The sequence below is a fragment of the Panthera onca genome, chromosome C2 (assembly GCF_046562875.1).
Source record: "Panthera onca isolate mPanOnc1 chromosome C2, mPanOnc1 haplotype 2, whole genome shotgun sequence".
NCBI lineage: Eukaryota > Metazoa > Chordata > Mammalia > Carnivora > Felidae > Panthera > Panthera onca.
This window is the reverse complement of record NC_138347.1, coordinates 112,448,520-112,465,892: the sequence shown is the minus strand read 5'-3', so window position 1 is coordinate 112,465,892 and position 17,373 is coordinate 112,448,520. Positions and strand designations below refer to the sequence as shown.

The window sequence follows — 17,373 nt, the reverse complement described above, 5'->3', positions numbered from 1 at the left end:
TGCTCCTGGTTTACATGAACTGCTCTTGCATTCCTGGCCATAACATTTTAACATAACATCTCATTTGGTTACTATGAGCATTATGAAGTTTATGGGGTAGGAATTGTTATTCCCCTTTTCCAAATGAGGAAACCGTGTTATGTTACCTTTTCAAAGACTGCACAGAAAGTAAAAGGCAAATCCAGAATTAGAATTCTATTTTTTTTTTACCATACTCGCTTTTATAAGGTCATTTTAAATGGACATTCCTGGGCAGCAGATAGTTTAACACTGATGGCATTGGTTGACATGATCATTTTGAAGAGGTCTCCTTCTCATTTGTTATAAACGTCTGGAATAGCAGGCATTTATGTAGCAATTAATATGTACCCATACTATATAATATATGTATAAACGATGTAATTCTACCATATACATAACAACTCAGTGAGACTGGCACTTTTATTATCCCTCCTTTACAAGTAAGAACACTGAGCGCCAGTAAGCAGCGAAACCAGGATTTGAAAGGGGGCAGTTTGCCTCCAGGGCCAACCAAACCAGTATGTCATATTAACTTTTAGACAATAAATTATACTGCAAAATGACTGCCTTTAAAATTTTCGTTGCTGCTCAAGCAGTAAATTTCAAACATGTCACGTTGTTTCTAACAAAACAAAACCCCCAAGCCCAAATCTTTGCTCGTTGAAATTTTATACGCTCAATAGAAATGATTTTCTAGATTTGTAGTCTCACAGGCAAGACTGCTACATTAATTTGCAGAACTGGTTGCAGAATGAAAATATAGGGCCTCTTGTTAAAAAGTTAGTAAAAATTCAGTTGGGATGTAAGAGTAGAACATTAAGACAAGTGTGTGGTCCTTTACAGCATAAGGTCCTATGTCGCTAAAAGGTAGCACACCCATGACATGAGCCCTGTTCACAGAGTACATAACTCTGACTCTGGCCTTGATTCTGTTCAATTACCTCCTGTAGATCTGAATAAAGAGTCATAACATGAAAAGAATGGAAGTAATGGAGACCTTTTATTAAATCCACTCCATAATGACTCCAGCTTCTCCATTATAAGCATCCTGAGGCAATGGGACCTTTGATGAAGAAGGACATGGAAGGGAAGTAAGACTACCAGGCCACAGATCTGATCACTCCTTCTACAAGAAAGCAGAAGTATAGACCGTTTTTCATGTTAGCAGTCCACAGTCAGGATGTGGGGAGAAGAAAGAGGAAGTTCTGGTGAATTTATACCACCCCACAAGGAGGGAATAGCCCTTGTCTCTCACCAGAATGGTGCAGAAGCCTGTGAGATATATCCATATGTCCATGGTTGTTTGGAGGGAAGTCATGTTAGTTTATGTTTAAAATTAATAAGCCTGGACCTGGTCATCCAAACGCTTTGGTTTTTGCCCTTTTAAAATTATAGACAAAAATGATGTTTTTAGTCTTTTTTTTCTTTTATATGTAGAAAAGAGCTGCATTTTTGAAAAATAGCTCTCATTAAATCTTGAACTTTGAGTCAATCTGTGGTGTACATTAAAGTTATTGTCATTCAATCTTGTAGGCAATCAAGAATCAGAGCTGGTGATTTTAAAATCAAAATACATAGGTTTAGACTCAGGTTGCTTTACTTACAGATTCTGTGATCTTGGGAAAGTTGATTGACCTCTCTGAGCTTCTGTTTTTTCATCCATAATATGGAAAATTTTTAAAAACAAGAGAGAAAAATCTCAGAGTTTTTGTGAACATCCATTACATAAAGGTGCTTAGTGCAATACCAGGAATATCATAAGAACCCAGCAAATGATAGAGACATTATTTGAAATAAATACACATGCATTTGACATATATTTATATTTCATGCATATATATACTCATAAGTATGTTATATATGTGTATATGTATATATGTACACACACACACACATACACACACACACACATATATATATATATATATATATATATATATACATATATTTTTTTTTTTTAAGTTTCTAAGTTTTGGGCTCTCATATATTGGAGAAGGGGAAATTCTTGGCTAGAAGAACTGACTCTAATAGAATTTCTTTTGGAGCTTCTGCCTGTCACTGCTAACTCAACATTCAACTTTATCATGGCCAAATGAAATTACTACTGCTTGTAAAATAGGGACTTTCTCAGCATAAACCTTATGCTTCAGATCAAGCAGAATGAGTGTTTATTTGAATATAAATCTAATACAATCCTCAGAAAAAGCCAGGTGTGCTTCCTGTCCGAAGTTGTGGAAGTGTGCTTTCAGGTGCTATGCTAAGCATTGATTAGAATATATGAAATGCCACGTATTGAGGTTATCTTAGGTAGACACCACCTCTTTCCCTAATCCCTAGCCATCTGATGTGTGTGTGTGTGTGTGTGTGTGTGTGTGTGTGTGTTTAATGTGTCTCTTGATTTTAATCACAGAAAATAAAATGGGAAATACCTGAAACTCTAGTGTCCCCTTTGCCGGAACACTGACAAAGCATATACCCAAATTTGCTTTCAAAACTTCAGTTTTATACCTCCCTCAAAATTGTTGATAATAGCTGTTTAGTTATATGCCCAACAAAGAATTCATTAAAAATTGTCAATTTGAAAAATAAAGAAAAAGCATAAAAAAAGCAGAAGCAATTGTATATCCAATATAAACTATACTAACTTTCAATATGCAAGTAAACGTGAAAATGACCAATGCTTCTCTGTTGTTTTGATAGTGAGTAAGATGATTTCAACAGTAGTCTTTTCAAAATCTTTTTGTGACATGAGTAATTTGTTTTGTGTCTCAACTTCACAGGAATTTCCCCTTGAACTGGACTTGGGAGTTCAACTGAATAAATTATTTCTGGACTTTTGAATTATTAATCTTGTCTGCATGATATGCAAATTAGGCTTCACTATGTCCAGCGGCACAGTCTTGGGTTAGAAGCTTTATCAGGTTGCTGGCAAAGAGTTTCCGTCAAGGGATCAGGGCCTTCCAACAGAATGGTAAGTTATAATGCAACTCATGTCACCCAGGTGTACAAAGTAATGCCAGACTTCCCTCAGGGGTTTCTTTTTAAATGGCCTATAAGCAGTTAAGGTTTTAAATAATGTTTAAATGAACTGTCTGAACTGTCATTCATAACATGAAGAACAATAAAGGAAACTAAAAGGAAGTCATAATTTTTTCTCCTACATTTATTTTTCACTAAATTGAATGTCTTTTTTTAATTGCCAAATACTAAATTTATTTAAAGAGGTTTATTACATTTGCTAATGTCTTGGTAACATATTTCAACAAAAAAGAGTAATCAGATTTGCTTAAATGTAACTACTTACAGAAAAAATGTGAAGTTTCTAAATTGTATGACAAAATCAACCACATGTAATATTTCACGTTTAGAAAATAATATGTTAGAGGGAATCTTAAGTTATTCTAAAGATTAAATTTAGCATTTATGTTAAAATTACAATTATGGTTGCAAAAGTTACAATTTTTCAAGAAAGTAATTCACTAAGGAAAAATGACAAATTGCAGAAGCCATTGCTATTTTACCTTCCAGAACTTTTTATAATTGGTGAGTTTTCTTTAATTCATAAACATAATTTGGTACTTTACTTTTTAATACCTTGACTTATTGTATAAATTCTGGAATATACAAAAAAACAAGTTATCAATATTAAGTGATTGTATCTTTTCAGTGTGAATATATATTTTTTCATTCAAGTTGTTTATTAATGAAAATAGCAATTTGTTAAAAAAGACTCATACTGCCATGTAAATTTGCCTTAAAGAAGCAGTTAAGGTTTAAAATGCATAAGTAATCTTTGTTTAATTATAATGATTGTAAAAAACAATTTAAATGCTAATAAGCTGTCAAATATATTTTTAAATTTAAGATTCAATAGTGTACATTTTTAAAAGACTGAATACAATTAAGGTGAAAGAAACATTAATCCAAATTAAAAATGAGTACTACTTATCTGCTTATGTGTGTATTGACTATTGCTTGTAATTCAATATTCTAACAGGTTTAGATATATGTTTGGATATATAATTAAAGATTTCACTTCAATTACCAATAGCTAAAATAAATAAATAATTCACCCAAAACAGTTAAAACCTATTTATCATGATTTCTATTTCCTAAAAATTAAAAACACAACCACGAGAAAGTGGAACAGAGAATATTAATTTTTTGTGAAGGAATATCCCTTCAACTGAGAATTTTCCTTAAAGGATCAGCTTACTTCATCAATTTGTATAATTATAATGGCCACACTAAAACACATTAGACTATAAACATCATCTAATTTGGACTCTAGCACCCAGAAAATTATGGGTCTCAGTGAGACTTAAACTGGCCTGCAAATATAAGACAGCCTGACCTTCATGAACCACCATTTATTAAGAACTTAAGAAAATTACTTTAAGAATGAAATAAAGTACCAAAAAGCAGATTATAAAATATCATAAAGAGGATAATCTCATTTCTATAAAAAATAAATTCAAATAAAAAATATTAAACTGTAAACAGGTATCCAGATATGAGGACTAGTTGGTTTACAGACAATTAATTTTCATTCCTTCTTTTTGCCTACCTGTACCTTCTTAGTGTTACAGAATAACATTCATTTTTCAGTTATTTTTAAAATAAAACTAAAAATATAAAGCAACCGCTCTGAGAAGCAAGACAAAGGTGACTAGTCATTCAGTTTCCTTATTCCAGTTCTGATATGCTGTATCCCTGCTACTTCCCTGAATCTCCATTCCCATGGGACAGCTTGAAGCAGAAAAAGCCTTCTCCATGGTGGCAGCACGGCCCCTGACTTGCCCCAGTGCTAGTTATTGGGAATCGGGCACATGTAGTAATGCACGTCTTCATGGCTGTCTTTTTCTGCAATAGCAGTCAAACCTTCCTGCTGCACAGAAGCTACTGACGTCAGCCCATGCATTTTAAGAACTGAGTAGTCAGAAAAATAAGAGAGAGGACTAGAAAAAGAACTAGAAAAAGTGGAAATTCAAAGTGGAACAACTGAGTCTTGAGGAAACTTTCTATTGTCTTACTATACCTTTGAGTGTGTGCACCTGCTTTTTTGAGCACTCCCCAAATAATGAAGTTGCCCAGATCTGAGCTCTGAGGAGCTCCAACATTTGAAGCTTGGGCAAATAGTCCACAAAGAGAGAAAGGAGGATAGTGAGAAGACTGCCATGTCATAGAAAGCTGGGAAGAATGTACTTCCAGAAGTCATGGAGCTGAAAGCATCAGGGAATAGAGTTAAAAATAATAGTGGCAAATTGCCACTGACTGACCTATAAAATAAAGCCTATATATATATTTTTAAAAGACCATTAATTTTGTTGCTGTATTTCTAGAAATCCTAATAATATCAAATACATGTTGATTTGGGGAAACAAATAGAAAGTCCAGATAAACTGACTCTAATATATATATATATATATATATATATATATATATATATGTATATACACACTATATATATATACTATAAACTATATATATACTATATATATTACATTATATATACTATATATACTAAATATTATGTTAATAATATATGTAGTATATACTATATATAATAATATATATAGTATAATTAATTATATATACTCTATATATTACATTAATAATTATCTGGTATTGGGGCACCTGAGTGGCTCAGTCAGTTAAGCACCAGACTTTGGCTCAGGTCATGATCTCATGATTCATGTGTCTGAGCCCCAAATTGGACTCTGCTGTCAACATGGGGCTTGCTTTGGATTCTGTCTCCCTCTCTCTGCCCCTCCCCTTCTCTCTCTCTCTCTCAAAAATAAATCAACATTAAAAAGTTATCTGGTATCTCATCCCTAGGGATAGAACTCTTAATACTTTGGTACATTTCCTAGACTTTCTGATGTTTATTAACATCAGAGGTAAATTCATAATTTTTAAATTGACCTTAATTTAAAAAATTGATTCTGGAAGATATATATGAAATCTTACCTTCCACAAATGTGTGTCTAAACAAAGCAACCTAACTACCACAATTGCCTGTTTTAAATATTAGTCATTTTACGCGTAGTGTCAACTTAAAAAATTTTTCATCATTTGTTTATTTTTCAGAAACAGAGCACAAGTGGGGGAGGGGCAGAGAGAGAGGGAGACCCAGAAACTGAAGCAGGCTCCAGGCTCTGAGCTGTCAGCACAGAGCCCGACACGGGGCTCGAACTCAGGAACTGTGAGATCATGACCTGAGATGATGTCGGATGCTGAACCGACTGAGCTACCCAGGCACCCCACGTGTAGTGTCAACTTTTAGAGTGAAATAGAGCAATGGGCTTAATTTGCTGGATTTACTGCTTCTCTGACCTTAGAGGAAATATTTGTAAAAAGTTTTTTTTAGACTATCAAATGTTTACCTTCATTTCCACGCAGCAAGCCTTTACATACCATCTCCCTATCTGGCAGTCACTATGCCAGAGGTAGAAGATAAACTCTGTGATCAAGTTGTGAGAAATTCGAAGAAACTTCGTTTATAATGAGAACATAGAATGGGGGGCTGAAGTTAAGATGGGTGGGTCAGAAAGCCTCTCTTGGGAAATCCACACTTGAACTGAAGTCTGAAAGGACGTGCAGATAGAAGACAGTGTTTGTGATGGGGCAAGATCACAGGGGGAAAAGGTCAGTGAGATGGGTTTCAGTGAACTGAGCATTGGGAAGTTCTCTGTGCAATCAAAGAACAGGAAGAAGATGAGTAAGGAGGGGGGTCAGGCGAGGTGAGGCTGAAGTGGCCTACAGGAGCCAGGTCATGCGTGTCATTACGGATTTGGAATTTATTTCCTAGACAGAGGAAAGTCACTTAAGTCTTTTGGCTGAGGAGAATCAGAATTATGGTTGTAGTTTTCAAGATTGTCATGCTTTCAAGCCAAAGGTAGGTTGAAAGGGAGCCAGAGAGGATGCGAGGAGACCCTAGAAGATACAGTACAGGCCAAGATAAAGATGATGGTGACCTGGACTAGAATGGTGATGAAGGAGATGGAGCAATGGTAATGGAGTCAAGAAACATCCAAACACTATACGCAACACTTGGTAGCTTACTTGTTATTGGAGACAAGCTACAGACGACTTCAAGGATGTTGCTTAGATATCCTACAGGCTCTCAGCAAGTTTGGCCACCATTACTATTATTACTAAGAATTGAAGCACCGTATTTTAATTTTTTTAAATCATGTTATAAAACTGGAATTATACTTTACAAATTGAGTGAAATAACCACAATTCTTTGGCAATATGGAAACACAGTAAAATCTATGAAAATAGCAGGACCGGAGTTATAAGAATCCCCGTTTCCTCTCCTAGGTTGTGGTTCAATTGTATTTAACTTAGCAGAATTGGGTGAACAACTGTAATACGCTGGGGACCATGGGAGGTGCTGGAAACAGAAAAATGAGCTAGATGCTCCACTTCACTGCACCATTTCTTGGCCTCTTTGCTATTTGTCAAGTCCTCTACGTGTGTTTTCACCTCTGGGCATTTGCACATGCTTCCCCTTATGTCTGGGACATTTTTTACCATTAGAAGACATGCATTTATTTGCATCCTGGTTCTTCCCAAGAGAGTATAAATTGTTTGAGATTAGGAACTTTGTTTGACTCACTGCTGTTATCCCCAGTGCCTAGCGCATAGTTCAAAGGCACTTAATAAACATTTGTTAAAATAATATATTAATGATATATCTGTATATGAATGTGTATGTATGTGCACTCCTTACTAACCTTTCATAGTTCAAGTTTTAAGTGTTTTTTTTTAATTATTACTTATGTGCAGTTTTGTCATTAGGCATAAGCTGGTGTTTCAACCTTCTCTTTTCTCTCTCTTCCTTAGGCGTGGAATGAAACTTGCCAAAATTGGCTGGCAGCAGAGATTTCCCTGGAAAAGTACTACCTTTCCATTTTTTATGGGATCGAGTTTGTTGTGGGAGTCCTTGCAAATACAACTGTTGTGTTTGGCTACCTCTTCTGTCTGAAGAACTGGAATAGCAGTAACATTTATCTCTTTAACCTCTCTATCTCAGACTTGGCTTTTTTGTGCACCCTCCCCATGCTGATAAGAAGTTATTCTCAAGGAAAGTGGACATATGGGGAAGTGCTCTGCATAACCAACCGATATGTGCTTCATGCCAACCTCTACACAAGCATCCTTTTTCTGACTTTTATCAGCATTGATCGATACCTGCTCATGAAGCATCCTTTCCGAGAACACTTTCTGCAAAAGAAAGAGTTCGCTGTTTTAATCTCTTTGGGTATTTGGGTTTTAGTAACCCTAGAGCTCCTGCCCATACTTTCTCTTATACATCCAAATATAGCTGTCAATGGCACCAACTGTATTGATTATGCAAGCTCTGGGGACCCCAAATACAACCTCATTTATAGCATGTGTCTAACCTTCTTGGGATTCCTCATTCCTCTTTTGGTGATGTGCTTTTTTTATTTCAAGATTGCTCTGTTCTTAAAGCAGAGGAGCATACAGCTTGCTACTGCTTTGCCCTTTGAAAAGCCCCTCACCTTAGTCATCATGGCAGTTGTGATCTTCTCCGTGCTTTTTACTCCCTACCACATCATGCGGAATGTGAGGATTGCTTCACGCCTGGGAAAGTGGAAGCAGTCCCGCTGTGCTCAGGCCACCATCAACTCCTTATACATTGTGACTCGGCCTTTGGCCTTTCTGAACAGCACCGTCAACCCTGTCTTCTACTTCCTTATGGGAGATCACTTCAGGGAGATGTTAATGAGCAAGCTGAGGCACCAATTCAAATCCCTGACATCCTTTAGAAGATGAAGTCATGGACTGATGTTTCCATTCAGGGAAAAGTGAGATGCTTGTGTAACACACTGTTTTGCATGTGCAGATGTAGGCCAATTAGAATTTGATTTAACTCATAGACGTAAATCAGAGAAGCAAAGACTTGACACTCTTTTAAAGACATGCTGTGCCCGGAGTCTGTGAAAAGAAGAGGATGGGAAGTATTTACTGATTTCTTCACCTAAGAATTGAAAGGAACTGGACTGGCATTGTCTAGTGCTTGAGCATATAAATCCAAAACCCTAGGTGTTATAAGACTTTCTCAACCAGTGTAAAAGAAATAGAAGATAGATAAAGCAGCAAGTAGTCTGCATTTAATCATCACCAGATTGCGAAAAAAAAATATGTTGGCAACATTCTCTATGTTATTCTTTTTCATTTGATCTTATAACTTAATGTGAAAACTGAATAACAGATTAAGCATACACTATTAGAGATTATTGTTAGAAATTGTGGTCTTGAACAAAATTTAAAGTCAACCATAGCAACAAGCAGGAAAGCAATGTAATGAGTTCAAGGATGTCTATATGTATTTCTTTGTATTGATTATGAGTTGGAGTCAAGTTGTAATTATAAGTCCTATTTTGTTTCATGGTTTTTAGTGCAAAGAATCAAATTAAATGGAGCCTAAAGAGATGGTTCGACAAAAAGAGAGACATGTTTGAGCTTGTCTCTCAGGGAATTTAGGTATAAATGATTTTACCAAAGTACACAAAGAGAGAGAAGAAGAAGATTTGCAAAAATCTCAGAGCTATGGAACACAAAGTGTCTATCAGAAAACCCAAAGCACGACAAAACAAAACAAAACAAAACAAAGGTAAATACTTTTGGACGACTGTATCTTAAAGACAGTGACTTACATCTGGAATGAGCCTTGTTTTCATGTTCATAGAACATCACATAAGACCACTGAAGGAAGTGTTCTAAACAAAGTGCACTTTATGAAATTGTAAAATGTAAGAAATATTTATGCGCATATTCATATAGATTATCCAGGCATCCCTCTATGCCACAAAACAAATATAGGAAAAACTAAATGGATGCTACATTAGCTTTTTAAAATCAAATAAGTATCACATAACAGTTCACTTACATGTAACAAAATGTGTCCATGGCCACATGTCTATGCTCATTTCCTTAAAGTCATTAGCTGTATTTATGCTAAGTAAAATAAGTCAGTCAGACAAAGACAGATATCATATGTTTTCACTCGTGTGGAATTTGAGAACCTTAACAGTAGACCCTGGGGGAAGAGAAGGGGAAAAAATAGTTTCAAATAGAGAGAGAGGTAAACCATGAGAGACTCTTAAATACAGAGAACAAACAGAGGGTTGATGGGAAGGGGGGCAGAAATGGGTGATGGGCATTGAGAAGGGCACTTGTTGGGATGAGCACTGGGTGTTGTTGTATGTAAACGATGAATCATAGGAATCTACTCCTGAAGCCAAGAGCACACTGTATACACTGTATGTTAGCTAACTTGACAATAAGTTATGTTAAAAAAATGATTAGTTGTAACATGAAGGATGAAATAGGTATTATGAGTACAAAGACAAAATTCTATTGCCCTTTCTGTCCTATACTCTGGTGATATATTCTGACAGTACAAAACCCCAAAATATTCCCAGTTAGTGCTTACATAATTCAAACAAATGAGATAGTATAAAAATGCATTACTCACAAAGGATTTATTTTCTTACTTATTATTAGGCTTTAAGATATTTTTTTCATGCCTTGCCTTTGTGGTCAATATTTTTGAAATTTTAGTGTGATTTTATACCTGCCTGATAATAAACTGAAAACATAATCGCCTGAATATCCTCATCAGAAAAGGCCACAAAAGAGCCTTAGGAAAGAAGTGTTTACTTATTTCTACAAACTTAGAAACATCTAATGTAATTGTAATTTGCTTTTTACGCATGGGTTTTAATTTGCAAAATTGGAAATAAATTTTCCCTACCCTTACCCAAAAGATAGGGACTCTTTTAATTAGGGCAGTGAAATATTTTATAGAACCACAAACTCTTAGATATATCTTGTAACCAAAATGTTAAGTAATTTCATAGCATAATTCTTAATCCTTTTCTTGCCCAAGTCTGTCACCTGGTAGCTTTACCCTCAGCAGACAAGAGACCTGCATTAAAACTATAAGAGCTATTCCATTTACTTTTTGTACTAGGTGATTGTAAGAATTATAAACAAAAAATAATGGAAATTCTTTCTGGGTTTGTAGTTTTCAAAGGAAATGATGTTGGGCTTTGGTATCTTGTCTTTTGATTGGTTCCTTATTGTTTTTAGAATCCTGTCTAAGCTATTTGGTCCAGCATTTCACTATCTGGGCCCACCAATATTATCATATGTTATCTCCCACTGCCAGTTTCACAAACTATACTCTCCAGCCAAAGATGGTTACCTCACTTCTATATGCAGAACTTTCTCACTATGCACAGCTGGATGCTCACCCCTGTCCCATCATGCCCAAATACAAAAAATGTTATGCATTTTTTAAGGCCCATGTCATCTGTCACTCCTTCTGAAAACCTTCCTTTAGGTCATCTCCTCCGCAGATCTGGAAATAAATGAATTATTTTTGCACTTATAACATAGTTGTTTAGATTCAAGGGAACTCTAAGGTCTGTGATTAGAAGAACCACATCTAATTTTTTATTGCCCTTCTAGAACTTAGCAAGGTATATTTTATATGGTTGTTTATTATGGATTAATGTCCTTAAAATTGAATTCAATGCTCCTTTTTAGTGTACATGATTGGACTACTTTCTGTCATCACTGCTTTTATAAGTACTGCTGTCTTATATAAAGAATAGAGTGTATATATACAAACACATGCGCCAGATGCCATTGCCACATCCCTTATATTTTCCTCCATACCTTTGAACATAGTTTTAATTGATGCTTAAAATCTGTGTCTGCTAGTTCACAAGGTGGGTCATATCAACATTTATGCTCATTGATTGCATTTTGTCTTAAGTATGGGCCACAAATTCCTGCTTTTTCATATCTAATAAATTTGGATTATGTTCTGGACATTTTGAATAATAACTGTGGAGTCTCTGGATTCTATTATGTTCCATGGAAAAGTACAAATATTTTGTTTCATGGCTGAACTCAAACTCCAAGCCCTGCAATCTCATTTCAATTATTTTAGCCTTAACTGAGCTGTTTAGAGTCTTTCCAGCACATCCATAGTTCAGAGGTCAGCTAGAGACTTGAATAGAATTTATATACCAGATATGCAGTTCCCTGTCTGTAACTCTCTCTTCTCCAGGGTTCTTCCCCCTTCACTTTCCAGTTGCTGAGTTTACTCTGGACTCATTCTTTGCTTTCTCATGCCAGATAGACTGTAGGTTCATTTCTATATTTTAGCAAACCAGTCTGGCCTGATTACTTAAAAATGTAACTGTGAATGTCACTCAGTGCCTTTTACTTCTGCCAGGTGTGGATCCCCCTCCTTGCTTTGTTTTGTTCAGTCTGTAGTATCTTTATGTAGTTGGTTGTTTATATATTCCCAGAGTTTAGAGAGGTCCCTTGCAGGAAGTGTGGATCAATAGGAATTACTAGGCCATTACTAAAGCAGAAACTTTTTTCCCTTAGAATTAATAAGCTTCACAGAATAATGTAACTATATATCATAAGTGGTTTAAATTCCCACTCATAGCTTCTAAATATTCTTAAGGGCTTATTTCATATTGACCATCATTTGACTCCAGCCTGTGCGTTTATTCATGCTTTCTCTATTTTCCCCTGCACCAGTTTTGGTTTTAAACCTAACCTCTGCAATAATTTTCAACAAAAAGTAATTTAAAAAAACCCAACAAAACCAATAATTTTTCTGAAAGCAAATAGCATCCACTGCCCATTGTCCTGCCTTTTGCTAGTCTCCATACTTTCCTCATTCTGGGTCCCACTCCATACTTTATGAATGGTAATTTTGCCCCCCTTAGAGACTTTGGTACCAAAAATATTTGAGTAGACCAGTGGTCTTAGCAAAGAACTCTTTAAAACAAATGTAAAATTGTTCCTAAAAGAAATTATTGTCTCAAGTCCAAATAGAATTGAAAAATTCAACTGTCAAAAGACAATATGTCTTTTATGCTAATAAACCTACTTCTAGCGTATAGCTCTTGGTCACTATATGGTAATCTATTGTATGGATATAGCTGTATTGCTTTAGTCAATACTTCATTGCTGACATTTAAGTTATTTATAATTTTTAGTTTTCATCTCAAGCTCATTTTGCAGTCCAGGCTTACCAGTAACAAATCAGGTGCTTTGATCTCTATTTGCTATGGATTCCTGTGAGAGTAATCTATTATTCAACCCTGGGTGGAAAAAAAAAATGAGATTGTTCAGGACTGAGTCATCAAATCCCATCGTAAACCATCAACACAATAATAGTAATAACAAACACAGGTAGCACTTAAGATGTACCAGGCACAGTTGCTCTAACACTTTATACATTTAATTCATTCAACTGTTGCCAAACCCTATGAAAGTTACAGATGAAGAAACCAAGGCACAGAGAGTTTAATGGTCACATAGCTAGTAAGTGCTAGGGTTGCACTTCAGAAACCATATTTAGATTCTCTCTAAGGATGTTTAAGTTATAATTTATCACATGGGTTAGTCCCAGAGTCATCTTATAACATAGCTCTAAGGAAGACAACTCCAGGACGATGTGAGAATGAGTTCTAGAATAGGCTCTGGAGTCAGACATTTTATTTACACATGCAGAATATTGGACGCATATAAAATCTTGAATTTAACCATATGGTATGGAATCCACAGAAATATTTTCAGATGATACAATAAACTTAAGAATGTGTAACATGTCAGAATAGAAATTTCTGTACATAATGATCAGGTGTATAACATTTATAGGTAGCTGGCTTCTTTAGCAATGCAATGTGAAGTCCTATGACCTAGAACCCTGTGATTATGTTTTAGTGAGATTCTCAGACAGAATCAATAAGTCATGTCTGTATTTTCTCTAAATTTTAATAATATGGACAATATTTTATTAGAAAATTTACTTTTTGATAACTTTCTGTTGAAAGTAATAATGTATTCAAATACCAAATTTTCTCTTATTCTATATAACATATAATCAGATTTATAACCTCTAGCTGTGAATATGTTGATTTGATTTGATCCCTAAAGAGAGTAAATTACAGTTTGTCATGTCACATTATATATGTGCAAATGAATACTTGAAATACATAATGTTATACTGATGTGTGTATATATGTCACATAAAGAAAAAGAACAAGGAATGCCATGTAAAAAAATTATTGGCTGTGTCTTAGTAACTCATTAGATTCCTCAAGAGTCTCGCCATTTAGGTTGTATTATTATCTCCAATGTACTGTTGGGGAAACACGCTTTGAGAAATTGAGCAAGGCAGGGGTCAGAATCGGCTTTGAAACTTAGATCTGACTCCAAAGAAACACAAACTCTTCATGACAATCTCTGTTAAGAAGTCCAAGTGATTACCCCAAATTTCAATCCACTAAGATATTTTGGAAAAGTTGTTTATAACCTATTATGAAACATTATTTTCAATAAGAAAACACTGATAATGGGAAGGGAGATTTAAAATTTTTTCTTCCTAAAAATGTAGTTTTCTTCATTTGAGATTTAACTTCTAAGAATACAAAGAGTTTGAAATTAATTTAATGAGAGCTAATTTCATAGCTTTCCATTCAAAGTGTAGGGTACTAAGTTAAAATATAACAAAGGGCATGTTTTAAAAGTCTCCACCCAAGTTAACTTGTGACAGACTTTAAAGTTATTATCATGGGGGAAAGGATGAGGGCTTTCATTCTTAAACTTAATAGTAGTTGCTGAAACAGGGCTGTTTCACCTTGCATGTATTACATTTTACCCACTTTCTGTGGTTTCCAACGGAACAAAAACTAAGTAGTAAATATTTTGGTGTGTTACAAAATCGATGCATCCTACAAGAGCTATAATGTGTGTATTAGAAACTATTACTTCAATTTTAGCTTCAATTTGTCCACAACTGGGATAAAGACTAGTGCTTGGTGAATCATGGGGCAGGGCAGCATGCACTGTGTGCACATATGTGTGTATGAACAGGTCCACGGGGGAAGAATTCATCATGGGTGCAAAACAGGTGCATTCAGCCAATTGTTTTCAGGACAAGGCCTTTGTCATGGGACATGGGTGATTCTGAGTACAACACAATGTGGGTCACTTAGGATTTTTTTTTTGGCTTAAGTCCCACATAGTCATGTTTGAATTCTGGGGAGAAAAGTAGATATAAGTTAATTGAAAAAAAAGTTGTTTCATTAGAATCTTTGTAAAACATAGGGGCCCAAGCAGCACAGCTTTGTGAGCCACATACCCCCAACACCCACCCACATTACCCAAAACCTCCATATGATAGAAGGTAAAACTAAAGATTCTCTCACGTGTAAACTTGGAACATCAAACTATTTTGAAACTTGAGTTATAAAATAACATCCATCAGCAATGATGGTGGTTTCCATTAGAGCTAATGATGACAGATCTCCATGGAAGTACCCATCAGGAGCAAAGTGGTTAGTTAGACCTGTGTTCAGCAATCCCAGGAAGATGCCATGAGAAAGAATATGTCGGGAGAGGAGAAGGGAACATGAGCATACTTATGAACCTAAATGAGACATATCCCAGGGGCCTTACAGAAATACACACCTGGGTGGGATTTCACACATGCTGAGTAAGTGGACCGTAAACAAAACAAAGCACCGGTTTCTGTGATTCTATTTGTGCTCCCAAATTAGTGGACCTGGAGAAAGTCTGGACATACACATATAAATGTGTTATATACAGAGATAAATATATACATTTGTAATACATTTAATCAAAAAGTAAAGCTCATTACATCAATAATTCAATTGTTTTGTTCCTCTGTCATGTTTTTCCATTAAATTTTTGTCTATGCTCAGAGACTGACGAGACAAAATAAACTAAGATGTGTCATGAGTTCTAAACACATTCAAAATCAAAATCATAATCCTATCACGTAAACGGAGTTATGTGACAGCTTACCCCTTCTATAACAAATATACTTACTCAACAAATTCAATAAATATTCAACAAATATTTATCGAATGCCCAGCATAAGCCAGAAATTATGTCATTGGTTAAGCTATGAACAACAAGCGTTCCCCTCATTAAATTAGCTCACCCCTTCCTTCAGTTAGCTCGTGATCTTAATAGGAAAAACAGACGTATAAACAGATATGCATAACACGGTCAGGGCAAAAACAGAGATGTGCCCAAATTACTAAAAGTGCATGGAAGAGAGGTCTGAATTTTGTCTTGGTAGGCTAGGAAATTATGTGCAGGTGATGTTCATCCTGCTGAGGACTGGCATGGGAGTGAGCAGTGCCACAGAGCAAGAAGTTGAGGTGCAAAGGCGGAGGCCCAGAAGGTAGACATTTGCAGGCCAACCCAGTGAGGGAGCAATTACTGTGGAAGTGTGCAATTACAAGGAAGGTGATCAGTAACAACCCTCTGGTAGTGGAGACACCATACACGTGCACAGTGCTGTTCGGCTTGCAGTGCAGGATACATGGAACCATTTAAGGTTTCTCAAATGAGGACTTTTCCGCAAAGGGTTACTTTAGGGAGAATTAAACAAAGACAGGAAGCAAAATTTACTCAATAATTAAATCGTTAATTTGACAGACTTTGTCCTACTACCTTTCACTGCTCTGCAAGCTCTGGCCCTTGTGTTTTAGCCACCTTTTAAATATTGGTGTTCTTGGCTCCCTTTTCTTCTTCATTCTTTTTCCTCCAGAAAATTTCATTCTTATCTATTGCTTTAGGTCTAATCTCTGAGCTTAAATCGAGTCCGATGTTACCAATACAGGGAAAGTTGATATTATCTTCAAACCTCCTTTTGAGATGTTAAAGATATCCTGTCAGTAAAGAAACATATTTTAGAAATATTGGTATCATCTTCATGATGGCATCCAGTAAGAGAGAATGTCATACTTCGGCTGTGTACAACATCGTTTCTCAAAGTACATAAAAAGCGGCTTGAGATCAGCATAATCTGCAGATCTCTCAAGCTGTTCTTTCCAAATTCCTGAAAATTTTTATGTCCCTTTTGAAGTGAGGAAATCACTTTGAATGTCTGTTCCTTTTCAAATGATCTCCAGGATACAGCCTCCAAATGCTAAGTGCCAATATATAGAAGTATCTACCCCATTATCAATTATAGCAAGCAATCTTATTTTGTAACTGGTTTCCTTTGCAGAGGTCACAGACAAAATATCCAGTGTAAAATATACTTATAATTTTTTTTATTTATCCATGTAGGTGCAAATACCAGTAACATTCATATTTCTTAGAAATGGTTTCTAATCTTTTACTAATTATTGTTTATAATCACTTACAAAAAGAAAGATTTTTTTTTTGTCTTATAACTACTCAGAGCTTTAGTATCCATTACTCTTTCTCAATCACAGCACAGAATAGTCATTAGGAAATCCC

At 35.5% G+C, this 17,373-nt stretch overlaps 1 protein-coding gene across 1 annotated transcript; it reads left to right on the top strand.

Moving 5' to 3' along the window:
- The first annotated feature begins 2,794 nt into the window (after nucleotides 1–2,794).
- SUCNR1 (succinate receptor 1) lies at nucleotides 2,795–11,890 on the top strand. Its single transcript, XM_060638995.3, has 2 exons — nucleotides 2,795–2,992; nucleotides 7,873–11,890. The coding sequence occupies exons 1-2, from the start codon at nucleotides 2,885–2,887 to the stop codon at nucleotides 8,824–8,826; spliced, it is 1,062 nt and encodes a 353-aa protein (XP_060494978.3). The 5' UTR covers nucleotides 2,795–2,884; the 3' UTR covers nucleotides 8,827–11,890.
- The last annotated feature ends 5,483 nt before the right edge of the window (nucleotides 11,891–17,373 follow it).

Bases quoted from the DNA above. Each gene is read 5' to 3' on its own strand.
- SUCNR1 (XM_060638995.3), top strand. From the start codon at position 2,885: ATGCAAATTAGGCTTCACTATGTCCAGCGGCACAGTCTTGGGTTAGAA. The intron at 2,993-7,872 runs GTAAGTTATAAT...TCTCTTCCTTAG, and splicing joins CAGGGCCTTCCAACAGAATG to GCGTGGAATGAAACTTGCCA.